The sequence below is a fragment of the Nothoprocta perdicaria genome, unplaced genomic scaffold, assembly GCF_003342845.1.
Source record: "Nothoprocta perdicaria isolate Ctin4 unplaced genomic scaffold, notPer1 scaffold_50, whole genome shotgun sequence".
Taxonomy (NCBI): Eukaryota; Metazoa; Chordata; class Aves; order Tinamiformes; family Tinamidae; genus Nothoprocta; species Nothoprocta perdicaria.
The window spans coordinates 2,515,824-2,534,155 of record NW_020455755.1 but is presented as its reverse complement, the minus strand read 5'-3'; the positions used below and the strand labels follow the sequence as shown (position 1 = coordinate 2,534,155).

Here is an 18,332-nt window from a genome sequence, read left to right as displayed (position 1 = left end):
ATTCCTGGCACTTTTAATTTGTAGAAAGTCTTGTGGACCTTTCTAGCTTCAAATCAATGAAGTGAGTTTTCTTTTATTGTAAAGAAAGAATGATGATCTTTAAATGTGACACATTAAAACATCTTTGCTCATAAAAAATCAAAAATTAAATACTTGTTCGTTGTGACTTTGCCTAAAGCTGTAATTTGAAATTTCTAGTAGTGTATTTATATAGTAAACATAGATTTTTTTTTTGTTTTTTTATATGAACAAGGTTGTTCAGACTATATGAAATGCCTGCTTCTTTTGAAGTTTATAGAAACTTTTGGCAATCAGCATCATCATATAACAGCTGTAGCATTTATAATGGCATGCAGCTAAATCAAGCCTGGGAGGTCTTCAGCCTGCCTGTTTCACATGTAAATTAACTTTAGGTAAAACTTCTTAAACCAATTCCCATTTGACTTTTTCCATACTATTTGTAGGCGTTAAGAAATAATACAAGATAAAATCTTTCAGAAGTGGTCTCCTGATGTGATGCTAGGTAGAAAATTCTGCTGTTGCTTCCAAGCAAGGTCTGTCCCCTGAGGTAGGATTGTAGCACCTTGGTGTAAACTGGGACCTGCAGTTTTGTGGGGATGAAAACTGCAAGCTGGAGTGAGGCAAAAAACTGCTGCGTTTGTGTGGGTGTTCTGGGCATGGTAAAAGTGCCCCTGGAAGCCGGTGCTCTGGAGAGCTGTGCTCAGAAGTGATGGCCTGAGTGTGAGAGCAGGGCCTTGTGCTCRGCACTGCAGCGTAAAACCTGCTGTCTGTTTCAGAGCTGCTTTCTGATTAATTACTCTTAGAAATCGTGATCCTTAATTCCTAAGCACAGTAATACATGCTTAGAAAAGCAACAGCTTTGGGGCTGTGTCTCTTTGTGTGTTTGTATTGGTTATTTTTTCCCCCAATGTAATGATTGGTGGCCCAGTTATGTCAGTACTGTAACATTTATGAAATACTATTATAGGCTGAGTTTTGAGAACCCTGACAAAATCATCTTATGTAGCTTGGTTCTGGACATCTGCTCTGCCCGATGATCCAGCTCATTAGCGGAATGTAGCAGCTCACAGAGCAGGGGGTATCGCATCTGCGTGTGCATCTTGCACCCAAATTGAGTGGAGGAATGAAAACCTTTTGAAAATGGGTATGTAAAACTGCACCGTGGGAGCTGACTCGAGAGCGTGTGTGGTTTTTTTACTTAAGATTCATCATATTCTGTCTTTTTGAAGTAGTAAATACGTAGTGGTTTAGTTTTTAGAATAGCCTTACTGTGACCATTACATTGTYTGAAATCCTTCCTTATGTGTCTCAAAAATGCTATTTGGATTATCTCTTCTACCTAGTAAATTTTCTCCCCATTTGTGTAGAAGCCTTGGGCAAGACAACTATGATCAATGAATTATGGAATATAAAAAACCTTGGCCTGTTGAAAGCAAGTACCTGCAGATACCTGCTCCTACGCTGAGGCCGATAAGCTTGCTATGTTTTGAGTGTGCTCGTGGTGGCAGATCCTGCATTTGTACGAGTTTCTGTAGTTTTGTACTGCCCTTCACCAAACAGTCTTTTGCAACCACGGCGCTCTGATCCTTAGGTTCTTTTTCTCGTGATAAGCAGGTTAATAATTCCTTTAATCCTAGCAGATTAAAATTCCGGCTTGCCTGCTGTATTTCTGTTGGGTTACGCTAAGCTCTAGGTTTTAAGGTCAAGTGTAACCCTACTCAGAGCAGCAAAGCAAACCCTGTCCTCCTGCGAGGTGCCGCAGGAGGCCGCCAGAGCCCGGCCGCTCCGGGCTGCCTCTCCAGGCTTCCCGGCCGCTCCAGGAGCTGCAATGCAGAGATGAGCTTGGAGCAGAGGTTTTCCAGTTACAGAGGAGTTTTGCCCTGGTGCTGGGGCTCCGTAAACTGGTCTGTGCATTGATGGCTGATCCAGTGCTGAGTTCTGATAGATGGAGCAGTGTTGCGGCAGAGATGCTCGGCACTCTGTGGACAGTGTTTTATAGCTTTGCAGTCAGTTATCTTAGTAGTTTTGGAAGGCAAGAAGAGGTGTTAGGAACATTTTCTGTGTTTTTTGTTTCTTTGTGTTTTGTTGTTGTTATCTTTCTGTCTGTCCAAAAATAGCAGTGGTGAGGGTAGAAGAAAAAAAAAAAAAAGTACTTTATATATAAAAGCACCTTTTACTCTGTGTGAAATACTTGATGGTTATGCTTTGTAATGTCTAGGAAAAGTATCCCCATTTTAAAGATWAAGAAGCAAAAGCAGCATCGGAGCAATTAGCCTCATGCCAAGGCTACTAACCTCTGCTACAGTTACAACTCAGGAGCGCTGAGTGGCTGAGATGTTTAAGCATTTCTTTAAGTACCACTCAAAACTCTTAACACAGCACTATGGTGTCAAGACAGTATCTGCATGAGTGGTTTAATGCTTGTTCCTCCCTTTCAATATTGCAGAGATAGTAGAATAGGAAAAATTAGCCCCCGGCAGTCATTCCTTATCAAATGGAAAGGCTTTTATAGTCTGAGTTACAGAAGCCAAAGCTGATGGCCGGCACTGACGGTATCAACTGAAGTTTTACTGAAGCTATAGAGGAGGAGGAAGAAAAACCCGTGCCTTATTGTTATTGCTCTAAAAAAGCAATTCACCTTGTTTGCAAACGAGGTGAAAAATGCTGCTTAGCTGCTGAATTGAAAGTGAAGCTGTCATGTAGGTTAGACACAGAATTCAGACCCGTGTTTAAAATCAGTTTCCAAACACTTAGTTCAGTAGAAGTGTATTCATGATCCTTGCTAAATTGTGCTTGCAGGATTTACGACTCGAGTCTTGTGATGCAGAATCAAATGTGAAAGGTGCAACTTGAAGTTTCAATAAGAAAGTAGCTAGAACTGAATATATTTTATTTTTTTCCAAGCTGATAGTGCTAGAAAGCTTTCACTTCAAGAGCCAGATTAGTGAGTAATCTAGAGAGGAAATGTTGGGCTTTTTTAATATATAGTGTTTGTTTTTCCACAGTGTAAAGTTGTGCTGTTCCCTAGTGTTCCATGGCAACACTAGATTGATTTCACTGTAATTCCAATTAATTGCCATTCTAAAGCAACTTTATAACAGAATATATGTACATCTACATACAAAAACGATCTTGAAGTGCTCCTGTGTAAATAAGGTCCATTTTCTATCGGCAAACCGAAAATTCTGCTGTGCAGTCACCTTCAGCAGGAAGAAAAAGCCTCTGTTATGCAGAGGATTTCTTTAAGGATGTGTAAATTTGCTTTGCTGATGGTTTCAACTCTGGATACTTGTGGTTACCTGTTATGAGGAGTGTTGGTGATTTAAAGTTCAAGCAAATGTTCTCACCACGTCCTGCACAGGAGCTTGGTCTGGTCTACGTCTGTTAGATAAGGCTTCATTTAGCCTGGTGAGATGGTCTAAGTCTGATGCATTAGCGCTTGTTCCTGGGCTTAAAGCAAGTCTTCCAAGCGTGGTTGCTCTCCTAACAGACAGCCCGAAGATCAAATGACATAGGAAACTGTCTTGTTAATTCATTTTATTGTTGTTGCTTCTATGTGAGCAATGGTAACTTGGTGCTCCATGGTATTGAATGTTCATTAATAGGACATTAGGTTGTACATAATAGTAGCACTATCTTGCAGGAGGAAATGTCAGTTTGTGTTTAAACACCTGGAGAAAAAATGTTTATGAACTACCTTGGCCAGCTAGCACGCAGATCTCTCTTCAGTGGTAATTCCAGAGGGATTTTGCTTGCGTGGAAGGAGATGCTACTTTCAGTCTCAAGGTTCGAGATTATTTTTCTGCCTACGTAGAATAAAAAGAGTAACAGAATTCATATAAGTGACACAAATCTTTATTACTATGTATTAGTCTCCATATAATTAGCCTCCGTATAATTAACGTAAGGAACGGAGCATGGCAGAGCATGATATATAGTTTTTGTCCCTTTTGGTGGGACAGGTATTAAATATAACTTTAAGAATGTTTTATACAGTGGGGAATCACAGCTTAGGTGCAAGGCTGCCAAGGTGACCATTGAAAGAATTGATGCCAGCAGCAGGGTGACACTGATGGAGCCCTCCAGATGACACGTGCTGTCTCTTGTTACAGTGACTGCTGGTGCTAATTACAATCCCATGCTATATTTAAGGAGTTAGGTTAATCCTAAGTGAAGTTCAGCAGGCAGCTAAGGACCGATCCTGGTGGATGCTGTAAGGGGGACSGCGGCTTCCCTCCCTCCTGGCTCTGCTGAGCCGGGATGGGGCTCTGCTGTTTGAACAGCTGCTGCCATTGACTCCAGGAGAGCCAAAACGACCTCGGTGCAAAGCAGGTAGGAGGAATTACTTTATGTTTAGTTAACACAGACTAATTGCCTTGACATTTAAAAACAGAAGCAAAATACTGTATTAAAAAGTAACTGCTACTACTACCCTTTCCTATTACCCTCCAAGATTTCACTTGAGATTCTTGGTAAGAGCCCAGTGTTTTTGAAAGTGTTGTTTGAACCCGAGTGCTTTGAACTATAGCTGCAGGATGAAATGCAGAAAGAACAGAGTTTTCACAGAGCAGCTTAGCACCTGCTGAAAAACTGGGTCATTTTAAGGCTTATCACTTTGGCTAATCAAAAACAGTGAGGCTGTTCCTTGGTCACTTATTAAGATCTTGCCCTTAAGCCTCTAGGCTGCAGTTTTGCAGAGCGCCAGAACAAGGCCCTCCCTTGAGTCCTGTTGATGTTCGATAGGATTCTGTTACATGTTCATCTTGTGCTTCCATGCACATATATCCTGGGTAGACGAGTATGACTTTTGCATAGGAAAGCAGAGAACATGTTTTTATTGCTGTTGCCTGCTGCACCTTTGCCATATTACGGAGCAAGTGCAGCATGTACAAATTGCTTCTGGTGCAAAATTCCTGAGGTAGGAAGGGAAGCTCTCCTTGCCCCTGTTCTGCTGCTCCCCTGTCCCACGTTTATATAAATGTTATTTATTCGGCGCTAGAGGGGTGCCTGCCCCTTTAAGAGGACGCGCATCTGTTTGTTGTCCCCCCCACGCCGGCGGCGCGCGGCCGCTCCTATTGGCTGCCGCCGCCCCAGCTGTTGCCTGCGCGAACGGGGGGAGGGAGGGAAGCCGTGCGCGTGTCTGTGTGTGTGTGCGCGCGCTGGGGGCGGCCCCGCGCACCCCCATTGGCCCCGTAGAAATGGGCTGCGGCCGGCGGCGACCAACCGCCGGCGTGTTGCTATGTGCCAGCGGCGGGCGATTGGCGCCGAGGGCTGCCCGTCAGCGCCGCCAGGGCTATAAGGGGCAGGGCGCCGGCGGAGAGGGGGAGGGCGCTGCGGGGCTGCCTGGTGCGCGTCGTGGGCCGCGCTCCGGCTGCGCTGGGGACGCGCTCGAGGCGGCCGCGCCGCGGACAGTGAGTCCCGCGGGGCCGGGACGAGGGCAGCGGCCGCGGGGCACTGAGGTGCTGCCGAGCCGCGGAGGGGTGGCGGGCGGGCGGCTCCCGCGACCTGCGCCACAGCGCGAGGTCCGCCTCCCCCCACCCGTCCGCGCTTGGATGAGGCGGGGGCGCCTCTAAGGGCTGCGCGGCAGCCGCTTCCCCTGAGGGGAGCCCCGGGGGCGAGCGGGGCTCCCCGGGCCAGCGGCGAGGCGCGCTGGGCGAGCGGCGGCCTTTTGTGTGCGGGGCGGCGGGCGGGCAGGGCAACAGGTCCGCGGTGCGGGTTGGGGGGCGGCCCGGGGGGCTCCCCGTTCCCCTGGGGCTCYCCCTTCCGCGGGCGCGGGGCTCTGYGCGCTGCGCCGTGGGGGATGGGGCGGCTCGGGTGCCGCACCAGGTAGCGAGGGCAGGAGGAGGAGGCGGAAGGGAGGAAGGCCCGGCCTCACTCACCCCTGTGCTCAGCAGCCTAACGGGGACAGACCCCCCAGCGTGTCCCACACCGCAGCGGAGATCCGTGCCCGAGGCAGGGATGAGGGTGAGGGACCCCAGGGACGGGCAGGGCGCTGCCAGGCCCCCTCGAGCTGTTGTCAGCGTGAGGTGCCGTGCGACAGGACTATTCGCTGTTTACTAACACGGCTGCCCTGAGTCCCTGGAGGCCGGGCCCTTCCCACAGGCAGCCCTGTGTTCGGCGGGTGACATCAGTGCCTGGTGGGGCAAAAGGCGACTCGGAACGGTGTGTCAAGAAGGGATCCTCCTCTGCAGGTGATATTCAGTGTTAAAGGCAGGTAGTTGCCGCATATGGTGCATAGCAGCCGGTCTGMTGCACGGAATAGGGATAGCTCAGCTGGTCTCTTATTGCTGTTGCCCTTCCCTGGGTGCATGGCAGCTTCCTGCTCTCTAGAGAGCCGTGATGATGCAGGGACAGACTGCAAAATGCTGTGTATTCTTCATCGTGGAGTTTTCCATGGAAGTTATTGGCATTGATCCAGAAAAGCCAGTGGATTCTGAGATGACAGAAGTAGCTGTGGAGCGAGTTATAGGTCTATAGCTTGGAATTTTAATACTGATTTTTGCAGTGAAAAGATTATTAGATGTTCTGATTTAAAATGCGATCTTCATAATGCAAGAAGTAGAATCCCCCTCACTCAAATTTACAGGAGCGAGTCTGCCCTCTTCCTCCTAYATGCTGCAGATAAGGATTTTCCACTAATGCGTTTACTGTTACTTAAAGCTCAAACTGGGTACCACAGAGAGGCCTTCACTAAATTAGGTGCTTGTAAACAAGCAGATGCTGAGAGCCCTGCGCTTATAATCCATGAGCGGATCCTGCCTGGAGAGGACATCCATCTTCTGGCACTTCACTCTTGCAGGGCTCTCCATTTATTTGGTTTAAGACCTCATCATGTTGGCATCCGTGCCTCTGTTTTCTTTTAAATGGTTTGCCATGCAGTTGTAATCGTTCAGTAGAGATTGAACACTTCTTCCTTTCCCATGGTCATGCCTCCTGCTGAAAGACCATTTAAGACTGAGTCTTCACAGGTTGAAGCTAAAGCTGGGAATGCTCCAGGGAAGGTAGAGACATTTCTTTTTTTTGATGAAGATGTCAAAAGCTGCTACTAAGTACACGAAATATATATACTTAACCTTTCTTGCAGGTGTTTCTTTCTCAATGCCAGGATCTGAGTAGTATTGGTAAAATGCCATTATTCATGGAGCTCTGTGGTATCCTCTGCATCCATAGCTTTTGGATTGGTGATTTTCTTTCTTTGCTGCTTGGCGTGGGAAGTTGTGTCAGGATTGTACTGAAGAGGACGGCATCCTACCTGTAAATCCACATTCCCTCAAAGGCTTCTTGACTCATGGATGTCAGACTATTGCTGAGAGAGAATTTAATTAAGGAACTGGTCACTCTGGTGTAGGTTCTGGCCTAGCAGTTTAGAAAGTGGGAGCTCCTTGATCTATTGTGGCACTTCATAAGTATTGCAAGGATTGCAGAGGARTAAACCCCCTTTATTTCTTGTTATTAAGTCATGGCCCTGCCTTCAATCATGCATGAGGAAGCCTCTTCAAGAAGTGCCAGTAAAGCTGGATGTTTGTTGTSTCTCCCTCACAAGCCCCTGCAAGCCCCTATTTGCTTGAGCTTAACAAGGTCTGTAGTAGGTGCCAGCTGTGGAGTACTAGAGCAGTGGGATTCAGGAAGGGTCAAAGTGGAATCATGCATAGAAAGAGTAGAGTAGCTCCCTTAGCTGCTTTGAAGCTGACCGGCAAGTCTCAAGATGGAATCTGGTAGCAGCGATGTATTTATCACCTGGAAGCCATATCAAAAAATACAGCTTCCTTTTTTTGTCCCCTTGACAAAGCCCTGCAGGTTGGCCCTTCAGGATCTTTGTTCCTGTTAATTCTGAGCTCTTGTCTTTTAGTTTCGATCGCAGTAACTTAAAGACTAAGGATAGGTTTCCTTTTCTTTCCAGAAGCCAAGACAATTCCATGGAAGAGATGGACTGCTCTGACTCCTAAGGCTTTCTCAGCTCTTTAGAACACGTCTTTAGCTGGTAAAAATAAGCATATCTGCTGGTAGTGTGATGCCAATTGAAGATGTTTGATAGCTTGATTTGCTTGATAGAGCAGAAAATACAAATTTTCTGGTGTATGGCTACTCAGGGGTGCTGGGTTATCCTGCATACTTTTTTTTTTGCCTTTTTGTTCCTTATTTCTCAGGGCWTGACTCAAGATACTTGTGCGAACAATCCATGAGCTGATTGTTATTGTATTCTGGTTTTGCAGTGCTCTGCTCAATGCCTTTATCTGCCTGAAAAACTCAGTGTTTTTTCACTTGCTGATGCAGGATATATCAGAAGTTTGGAGCAGCTTCATGTCCGGAAGTACCAGTGGACTGGCCGAGCCACCTAAAGCTGCAGGAAGCACCATAATTAATAAGGCTTAGTTCTCCTACGTCTTACAACTGACAATCTCGAGTTGTTTGACAATGCTAATTAAAGCTAATCACTCTCCTGTTTTTAGTAAATAGCTATTATCTCCACTTCACTCTTGCTTTAACAGATGATAGTGCCAGGCAGTGTGAGTCACTAGAAGTTATGGGAATGCAGCCCATAAGAGGTGGCTTCCGGTCTCCTCGTCACAGGAGCTTGCGTGTCCTACTGGAGATTTTTTATTTTTAATGTGCTCTAACAGCCATTGGAGAGGTGTAAATGTGATATGTTTTGGTGACTCCAGAAGTATGCAGCTGTTGGCGTCTCTACCGTATTTGTGATTTGTACAGAATTAAATTCCCTAAATGGAGCAGAGGCTGTTAGTGGTTTCAAAAGCCAGAGATACTTTGAATTTGCCCTTCAGAGAACTCCTTTAAGAGGGAATGCAKAGAGGTGTTAAAGCTGCACTCTCACTTCTCCAGTTTCACACTGGCAGTGGCTCCATTATGAGGAGAAAAATGTAGTCTGATGTGACCTAGGCAGTGCATAGCTCAGCCACAGGACTCTGAAAAATTTAAATTTCACTGCTGAAATATTGCTGAAGGATGGCTCAGGCAATATGTTATTAAAAACAGATTGTCCAGCCTCACAAAAAGATGGAGTTAATTATTAACTATGGCGGGGGGGAATCCTAATGAGAATCCCAGGAACTCCCAGCTGTAGCATGCGTCAGTAGGCACCGAGCTGCAAGAGGTGAGTCAGTGCACATACCTTGGCAGTAACGTGTGGGCCGGTGGGATCTCTAGGAGGAACTAATGACAGAAACTGGCACGGCGACTGCTGACTTCATCTCCAGCTAGGTTCAGTTATAGGAGCTCTGTCATGTGAAAACTCAAACTGTAAATCTTCCCCTGACTTTACCCCTTCGACGTACGTGTTCCTGTAYCTTTGATGGAAGCGAAAGCTTGAGGGATGTCTGGATTGCTGTGGAAGTGCGCGTCCTGTTATGGTGACTGTTACATAAATGTATCTGACAGAGATCGATCAGAATTCAGCATCTTTTCCCCAGCATTTTTCAGAAAGAGATGGAAATATCAAGGTAGAAAATAAAGCTGTTCTCTCTCCCATGACAAATATGCTTCTGTGCAGAGCAGGATTAGGGAAGAGATATACTYCAGAATATTCCAATTTACAAGATTAACAGAGGGAACTTGCAAGTACTAAGTCATGCCAGGCAGCTCTGGCAGCTCCTTTTCTGTGCTGGAAATGACTTTGATGATGCTGGAAGGATGCTTACGGTGGATAGATGCTCTCACCATGTTCCCTGTCAGTACGCAGCCTTATCAGGGTAACAGATGATCCATCCAGCAGCCCAAATTAATTGAATCCTAGTCATACCTTTATTTGACGAAAGAGAAGATATTAATAGAGGAACACAAATGCAATAGATGATTTGGTTAGCTGGACTGTTCAAGAGTTAAAACAAATGTGGAGGGTTTGGGAAGATAAAGCAGTGTTTCTGTTTTGGTAGTAATTGACYAGTTGGATGAGAAGAGCTTTTTCTTAATGTGTTTAGTTCAGGTTGGTGCTAGAATAGGGCTGTTTCAGGATCTTTTCATTTTGTGGAATGCTGTGTAGCATCCACACCATATCAATATAATGCATAATTGTGGCAGAGAATAATGCCCTTGAACAGTGACTCTAATTGCTCCCAGGGTAAACATGTAGCTGCTTCTAGCAGAAAGATGGCTATCAGCTCACAAGCTACATCCTAGTGTRTGTTGGAGCCATCACTGTTACCTCTGCACATTGTATGTACTTAACTGATTCATAGTAAGGACTGTTATCCCATTATGTGAGATGTTGGTGGGAGTCTTTTTTTTTTTAATTTAAAGGAAGAAAATGGAGCTGTTTGTGATTTATGATTTAGGTTAGTTCAGCTTGGCAGTTACTTATTTGTGGCACAAACGGGATTTGAGGGCAGAAGCAAAAAGTAAATGCAGGTTTGTTTCAGATTTATTTCCCTGGCCAACCACACTGCTGTTCTGCTTGTTTATGTCTCCCCACAGTTCAGCAGCTCACGCTGGCATCTCTCATAACTGGTTATTGAATTCCACTGTGGTGGAAGGTACCTGCAACACAAAGGTGAGCAGCTTGCAGCTATAATGCTTGCAGTGCCACTCGTTATCAGCAGCACAGACTCGTCTGTGTTGCAAAAATATCGCTGCCAGGCAACTCCGTGGAGAGTGGGAAGAGAATTCAGTCTGAGGTGTCAGTCAGCCCTTTCATAGAGGCTGAATCTTGCAGCCCATGTTCGTGTGGTTTCAGGCCCAAAAAAGGTAACAAGTTTTGAAGCCTGCTCTGTAAGGTGGTGTCTGTTTTAGCTGTCCCGAGTCTTTGTTTTGAAGTGAAATTGTAAGGTGGAGAATTTATATAAATAAATTAGTAATAATCTCCAGACTTGTTTTCCTCCTGTGCTTTCCAGAATGTTATCTGTTGCTTATCAAATTGGATTGTTTTTAAAGAGTATGCCATGTTCTGAAATGCAAGGAAGGGATGAGTTAATCTGATGTTTGTTGGGCCTGAATGGTCCCAGTGTAGCCTTAGAGATGTAAATGAAGTTCAGGCAGTTCTCATGGTCACCTGGTCTCTGCAGCCAAGCAAGAAGCATCTGCACAGGGTCTTCACTYCGTTGCTTACCTGTTTATTGTCTTTCTAATCACTTGTGAGCCTCATTTCAATAACAAAAAGGCTTTTAGTTCAGGTACAGGCATCCTCTGGACTTGCTTGTAATGACACAGTTGTCCCATGTGTGAATGAGAACATCTTCTGGTGTGGAAGTTGCCTGTTTAAAAAAAAGTAGAACTGCTTAATTTGATTTATTTTCCAAATTGACAGAGGGTAAGTATCTATGTAAATAAGTTATCACATAAATAAGAGTTTTGTAAATTACTTTTAATAAGTTGTGGATTTAATAGTGGACGCGCTGGCAAAACTATGCAGACATTAGAAAAAAATCCAGCCTAACCTTTTTATTTATTTAAATTATAGGTTCATTTCTTGCGCTTTCCTTGGCATTTTTGTAGAAAGCCTTTTCATCACAGACCAGGAATGTTGTAAGAGTGCTGGGTCTGTTTTGATGGGAAGATTTACAATACACCATAGACTATCATATTGACTGTACAGGGGGGGAAAAGAAAAAAACTTCAAAACATAATTAATATTAAAACTGTCACTGCAATTATGTTGATAGCTACTCTGCAGAATAATAGCTGAGGTTTTTTCTGACAAGCTGGCTACGGTATGTGGAGCGTGGCAGGTGCAGCAAGGTTGGAGTTGTGCCCATCCCTGAATCACTGCGGCCCTGCAGTCCTTAATTGCTGCTTTCTGAATCCCTTATTGATGCCCTCTAGTGGTTGCAGGGTTGCAAATATTGTCTGCAGGCTTTTTTTGGCATCCGTACAGCATTCTGACATCCGTCTGCACAGATTTGTCTTTCCCAAATTCTTAACATGCTTCCCAGAGATGAGAAGTGGTGTCTCTGTTGTGCACATGAGCTCGGGGAGATGAAGTGCTTTGCCAAGACATGTGCAGAGGAATAAAGGGGTTATGCACATCTGTACTTGAAGGTGATCCAAGTGAGCACCTTCTTTGTGTTGCTTTATTTCTATTGCAGTTGTGTCCATTCCTCTACTAAGAGTAAAAAGAAATGCAGTGAGTTCCTGCTGGCCGTATTCCAGGTCTTCTCTTGCTGATGCTTTCCTATCTCCATGAGCTTGCAGGGTCTTGGAGAACGGGCTGGAAACTCAGGCCTTTGGGAAGAACACTTGTGCTTCCTTTATGGGGAATAACCTCTGCTGAGTGAGGTGCTGAGCTGCATTACAGTGTCTTGCTATCCCGTTTAAAATACATGTGTTTCAGAAACTTAATACTATCAGAGTAAAGGTACATTGTCTACATCCATATACTATTTAAACCTCTTGATTGTTTTTTCCTTGCTTCCCTTGCTCAAATTCAAAGTCACCATCTTTTCTTTCAGGTCTTATCAGTAGCTGCATCTTGCCTCATACCTTCAGGTGATGTGGCTTCATCTTTCCAAAGCCACTGCAGTTCTGTGGGGTAGTGAGACTCTCCAAAGCTGCCTCGAGCCCAGGCTCTTTTATTGCAGTGCTACATCAGAGCACGAAAGCTCCTTGGCTCTTGCCCAGTGTCTCTGGTGCCTGCGAGGACTCAGCACTCTGACATTTGGACACTGTTACTCCATAGGGAAAGCTGCAGAACCCTGTTCAGCTCAGGCTCCCGCTTCAGTGTCTTGTCCAGAGATCATCCTTTATCTTTTAATCTGCAATGCCTTAAAAATCATGAAGGCAATTAGTTTCATTTTTACCTTGCCTCCTCCCAAAAGTAAGTGTGCTAATCTCGAGTGCTTTTTTTAAAACCACCCAAACAGCCCAGGGTAACCCTGGATGCTAATGTTTGTGACCTTGTGGAGAAGACTCAAAGCTGATTCTTCCTTTACTTGAATTGCAGTCAGCCTAAGCACTATGCTGCTAGAACATAAGCACTGCAGTACTTCGTATATTAACGAGAAGAGACAGCAAAGAAGGAAGGTTAGCTTTCAGCATAGATGAACTTCTTTGAAACTTTTATAGGGAGCTTTACAGAGCATTTGTCGTGTTCCAGTAAGTATTTAACTGACTGAAGTTTTTCATCTTAACAAGCAAATAATCAGCAAATCCAAACTCAACGGATCTGCTTCTTGCCTTTTCAGAGTGAAGAGGCTGGCTGTTGTGCTGCTCTGCACATGAATTTTATGCAGAATAGCACTTATGTTTGATGGCTGTTACGTTCTCCGCCACTTGGTGTATGGACTTATACAAACAGTAGCCTCATCTAGCAAGATTTTGGCGTGGATTAAGTGTTTCTCCTTCTCCGTGTTCCTGAATTTCTAAACAATCGTACGTGGAGATCAACTGTTGGGCAGGTAGAAGGTGACTGCTGAACCAAAAGGCCATCGCGTGACCAGAAATCTATCATGATTTATCCTTCATGGAGAGGTAGCAGCTACTTACGACTTAGTAGAATTAGGCAAGGTYTCCCTGATGCACCCATGCACAGTTTGTGCTTGTGGTACATCCCGCTAGTTCTCTCACCGAGGAGAAATGGTGTCCCAAAACTTCTCCCTAGAATCCTTTCCTCCTTTTGCTCTAAACCAGTTTTCTGGCTTCTTGCGGATTATTTAATATATGCAAATTTTTATTCCATTGACTTGAGTGGGTCTGTCCCAGGGGTGGAAGAATTAGACAAATACTGAACTGTGCTGCTGATAGCAGATAGTGCAGTTCCCTTAAGAGTACTGGGTGCCACGATGAATCATTAAGATCATGATCAAGATCGTTAATAGAATGACTTTGCAAATGTCCCCACCAGCAGTGAAGTTGACAGTGATCCTGAAAAGCCAAAGATGCAGCATATGGGATCATCCTTGTGCTTTTGCTGTGTAATGGAGTGAATGCAGCAATAACCATCAYGCACATTGCAATTTGGGTGTGCTCGTCTGTAGGACAGGCGAAAAATACAGAAGGTGGTTTTTCRTGTTGTTGAGGATGGTGGCTCCTATTTTATATGTTTTTAGATGATATCCAAGAGGGAAGTGGGTGATTGCAGCCTGTGAGCACAGCCTCTACATTGTAAGAATGCAATTTGCACTGTTTTTCCCTCTTCTGCACTGCAATGAAAATAGAGTTCTTGGCAGTTAATGTGTGTCAATGATGTATGTCAAGAATGGGGTTGAAAGTTATGTGTTTATAAAGTGTTTCTTGAGCCTGTCTGAAACCTTTTAAAGGTGTTTTCACCTAGCATCCTTGCTAGCTTTCACACTACAGTTATAGCTCACAGATCTTTATTCTTTCCCCTGCCCTAAGTAAAGGGATCAATTTGTTTGGCCTTTTCAGCACAGAACTGAGAACAGAAACTACCATTTATCTTAATCTGTGCTTAGATATCATCTCACTTGAAGTTTCTGTCTTCTTCGGAGCAAACAGATGGATTTGCCAACCTCAGGTGTGTTGTGAGAAGAGATAGGTGAATAATCCTGAAGTGTTCTTTTGGAAAGCTTTATAGAGCAATTTTGAATTTCTCTCAAGAAAATCCAGTGGTAGTATTTCCTTATTAACTCGCTGCTTTTCTAAAGTATAGATGATCAGGAGGCCTGAGGAGGGCAGAGAGGACAGCAAAGAATATACACAGAATTGCTTTAATATTTATTCAGCCTGGGCACGATTTATGTCTGTGTTTTGGCTCAGGTGGTGTCTGTGGACTGTTTCCCCTCCACCTGTAGTGCTGCAGTGCTTGGGCTGTTGTTGCTGTGTTAGGCAGCTGGTTGGAAAAGAAATCCATTGGCATTACCATGTGGAAGGGAAATAGTAAAACTGTTGATGTATTTACCTACCTGTGCTGCAGAAAAAAAGTGTGGGAGAGGATTGCACCGTTCCATTACAGCTAAATGAAACCCAGGGTTCAGACAGAGGCTGTTTTCTCGTACAGAAATCGGGTAAAGTGATTGCCAGTCCTTTCATGCTGGCCTGTCCACTGTAATCAGTTTCTTACTGACAGGACTTGGTGATTTGCCTTGGAATCCAATTGCATTTGGCCCAAGTAAGAGCACATTTAGTCTCCTGCTTCCTAGCACTTGGATGGCAGGGCACATGGCTCACAAATTCCAACCTCTGCGATCCCTTACAGATAAGATATAGTGTATCACGTACTGAATCAGAGGTTGGGAGTTTGGGGATGGTTCTTTTGTCTTATAACTATAAAGGCTGGCTGTAACTATAAAGGAAAAGTGGAATGTGTTGCTTTTAGTTAAATGAGCAGAAAGTAAGGAAGGATTCTCCTTCATTTCTGTGTCTTTTTTTCTATCCTGCTGCAGCCTGAGGTTTCACTTCCCCAAGTGCCCCTCACCTTGGAGGGGAAAGCAGTGCTGTCTAGTGCAAAATTCTCTCACTGTTGGCAATGTCCTAGTGTATTTGAAGAGCTGAGGCAGAATAAAGGTGAGGAGGGTTTGATTTCTCTTACTGTTTATTAGTGTCAAAAGCCAGAACATGCTGAAATCAGAGCAGTGGCTACGCACCGGTGCACACGCAGCTGCTTTGGCCAGATGCAGTCCCAGCTAGGCCACACCRAAGACTCGTTTTGACTAGAACAGGAGCAGACTTGGTCTCTAACCCATCTGCATGAGGCTGAGTCTATCACAATTCTCACTGTAACTTTAATAGGAAAAGGTTAATCTGATTAGGTAGTATGTGCAGAGAGCTTTAAGGGTGAAGAGTGCTCTGTAAGTGCTGACTGTGGTGATGCTGATAGATGTGCTCTATCAGCACGTTGCAGGATGAGTAAGAACCTTTCTCCTTTTCTCTTGAGATGCCTTCTGGAGGGCAGAAGTATTTCAGAGAAAAAGGGGGATACAAAATAAACCCGAAAGACAGATTCCTGTTTTCTTGCTGGTGTCTAACTCCTGTGGGCCCCTGGTGAGCTTGTAACAGCTCTATGGTTTAATGCTTGGAGTAACTTCACTGAAATGCTTCTAGTGTCCAGTTGGCAGTAGGTGCAATGGGTGATGCTTTCAGAAGTGATAAAGTAACTTAGATGCCTTGAATCTTTTTTTGTTGTTGTTGTTGTTTTTAATATATAATTACAAAAGGACTTAGGAGCAGAGGTGTTAAAGATGGGTTTCCGTAAATGGCATTTTGATACCCACACTGTCTGACAGTGTTTGCACATTAAGCTTTCTGTCAGACAGCAGTCTGATCTTTATCATCCTTTTTTCAGTATGACTTGAGCTGTTCCAAACTTGTGGCGAGATGCTTCTGTCCAATGCTGCCATTAGGCAGAAGCAGCCATCTAATCTAAATGGGATATGGGYATAAATTCTGCAGGGCTGTCTCCTACGAGAGTTTTCTTGAGTCCTCCCTTAAGTTCTCTGATTGATCTTCCAATTTCCAGCCCACTTTATTCTTGCAAGCAAGAAAGATGCATTTGCTTAGAAGAGCCCAAGTGCAGCCTTTCTCTGCAGCACACCTTGAGCTCTATGTGCACTGGCCCCATCCTGCTGAGCCCGAGCAGAACCAGCTTAGCCTGCAACCTCGGAGCTATTTTAATAGTAGGGCAGCACGGTGGCCTGGGCTGCCTCTATTCTAACCTGGAAGGTAAGCAGATTCATGCCAGGTGGGGCCTCCTGGCAGCTTGCAGAGCTCCCAGACCCGCTCTTGTGCTTTGTCTGCTCCAAAATTTACACTGCAGGCCGTGTTGGATTTGGAGGAGGGAGGGCTAAGGCATTTGTGATACATATGAGCTAAATATGTTAGATCTAAATAAACATCTAAGTATGTTGGATAAAAAGAGTACCAAATAGGGTTTTTACCAGTTTGTTGTATCAAGAGTAGCCTTTGGAGACTGCCTCTGCCCTTGACTGCCACCAGATGCTCGAGTGAAAACTAGAGTACAATTTATAGGGTAGCTTCTATCATCAGAGCTTTCAGCGGGGCGTGAAGGAGAATATGATGGAGTAATCCTGTGCTTCCCATGTGGAATCTAGGGCAGAAAGCAGAGAACTGGTTTGGTGACTAGTGCACGTTCGTAGCGCTGSGGAAGCCCAGGTTCAGGGCCCAGGTTTCCGCAGGCTTCCGTGGTGTCGGGTTAGTCACCCGGGACGGCAGCGGYGGTGCTGGTTCCACGTCCCTGCTCTCGTCTGGTAACAGAGCAGGGCTTCTCCGAGGGTTGCTGCTGAAATGCATCTTAACATGTGCTCTCCCCCAGGGACATCTGGAAGACTRGGTTAGATGAAAATTGTTTTCTTTGCATCTTTATGCCTCTATAATTCTTTCCAAATCTGTTAACTGTTGGAAGAATGAATCCTCCTTGATGCAGTCATCAGGCAGTGCTCTGGTCTCCTAGCTACTCTGGCTCTCTTCTGCTTTCTTGCTCAAATACTAGATCATTCTGTTGGCTGGGAGACCGTGGTGGGTGGGTTTAGTCTGGTGTGTTTTGGGTGCATTTGCCTGGCGTGACTCTGCTGCTGTCTGTTCTTTTTCCGAACTCAGATTTGAGTGAAGCCCCCGTGCTCTCCATCAGAATCTCCTCCTCTGAAGCGGTCACCTGCGTGTGGAGCCTGCCCCACACCCATCACCTGCCAAACCACGGCCTTTACCTGTGTCTTCCGGTGTTTCCCGTGCGACCCATCCTGTGGCAGTGCCTCCTGGGCCACCCCGGAGTTCACGCAGCGCTCGGTGGCTCCAATGGTGAAGATGACAAGGTCCAAGACTTTCCAGGCATATCTGCCTTCGTGCCACAGGACCTACAGCTGCATTCATTGCAGGGCTCACCTCGCCAACCACGATGAACTCATTTCCAAGGTACGTGCGCGACCTCGCCCCGCAGGTGCTCGGGGCGACGTCTCCTCCCCGGCGAGCGGAAAGGCCTCTTGTGCCGCAGCTCAGTTGCTGGGGAGATGCCCGGCCTAATTGGCACTGCAGTTCTTGCCTGGAAAACACCCCATTAGCCTAATGGATCTACTTGTGAGCTGCTTTTTCTTTTAAGTGACCTTGAAACTAGCGGCAGGGGAGAGGTTTCCAAATTGCAAGTGCTTTTACTGGTGGTCAGTCTCATCCCAGTACTCACAGCAGAACAGCAGTACCTAGTGGCAAGGACTKCATGAATTACCTTCTCAATGCTTCTTGTTCATGTCTGTGCTTGTTAGCGTAGCYGAAGGGTTGTTGTGTGATCATGGATTGGAGAAGTGTCTGGAGATGTTTCTCTGTGAAACAGTGAACCATGCCAAGCAACTACCTCAAAATCCCTAGTTAAGGGAAGTTTCTGGGAATTGCTACTGAAACGTAGGACAGCTTTCCAAAAATTACTGAATTATTGCTCAAACTGTTGTCCTTTTGCCATT

At 45.3% G+C, this 18,332-nt stretch overlaps 1 protein-coding gene across 1 annotated transcript in view; it reads left to right on the top strand.

Moving 5' to 3' along the window:
- The first annotated feature begins 5,410 nt into the window (after positions 1-5,410).
- YPEL2 (yippee like 2) overlaps positions 5,411-18,332 on the top strand; it is a 32,176-nt gene continuing 19,254 nt past the window's right edge. Inside the window, exons 1-3 of the mRNA XM_026047797.1 lie at positions 5,411-5,432; positions 7,922-8,002; positions 17,482-17,793. Coding sequence (XP_025903582.1) covers positions 17,677-17,793 — 117 coding nt within the window. The 5' untranslated portion in view covers positions 5,411-5,432; positions 7,922-8,002; positions 17,482-17,676. The remainder of the gene's footprint in view (positions 5,433-7,921; positions 8,003-17,481; positions 17,794-18,332) is intronic.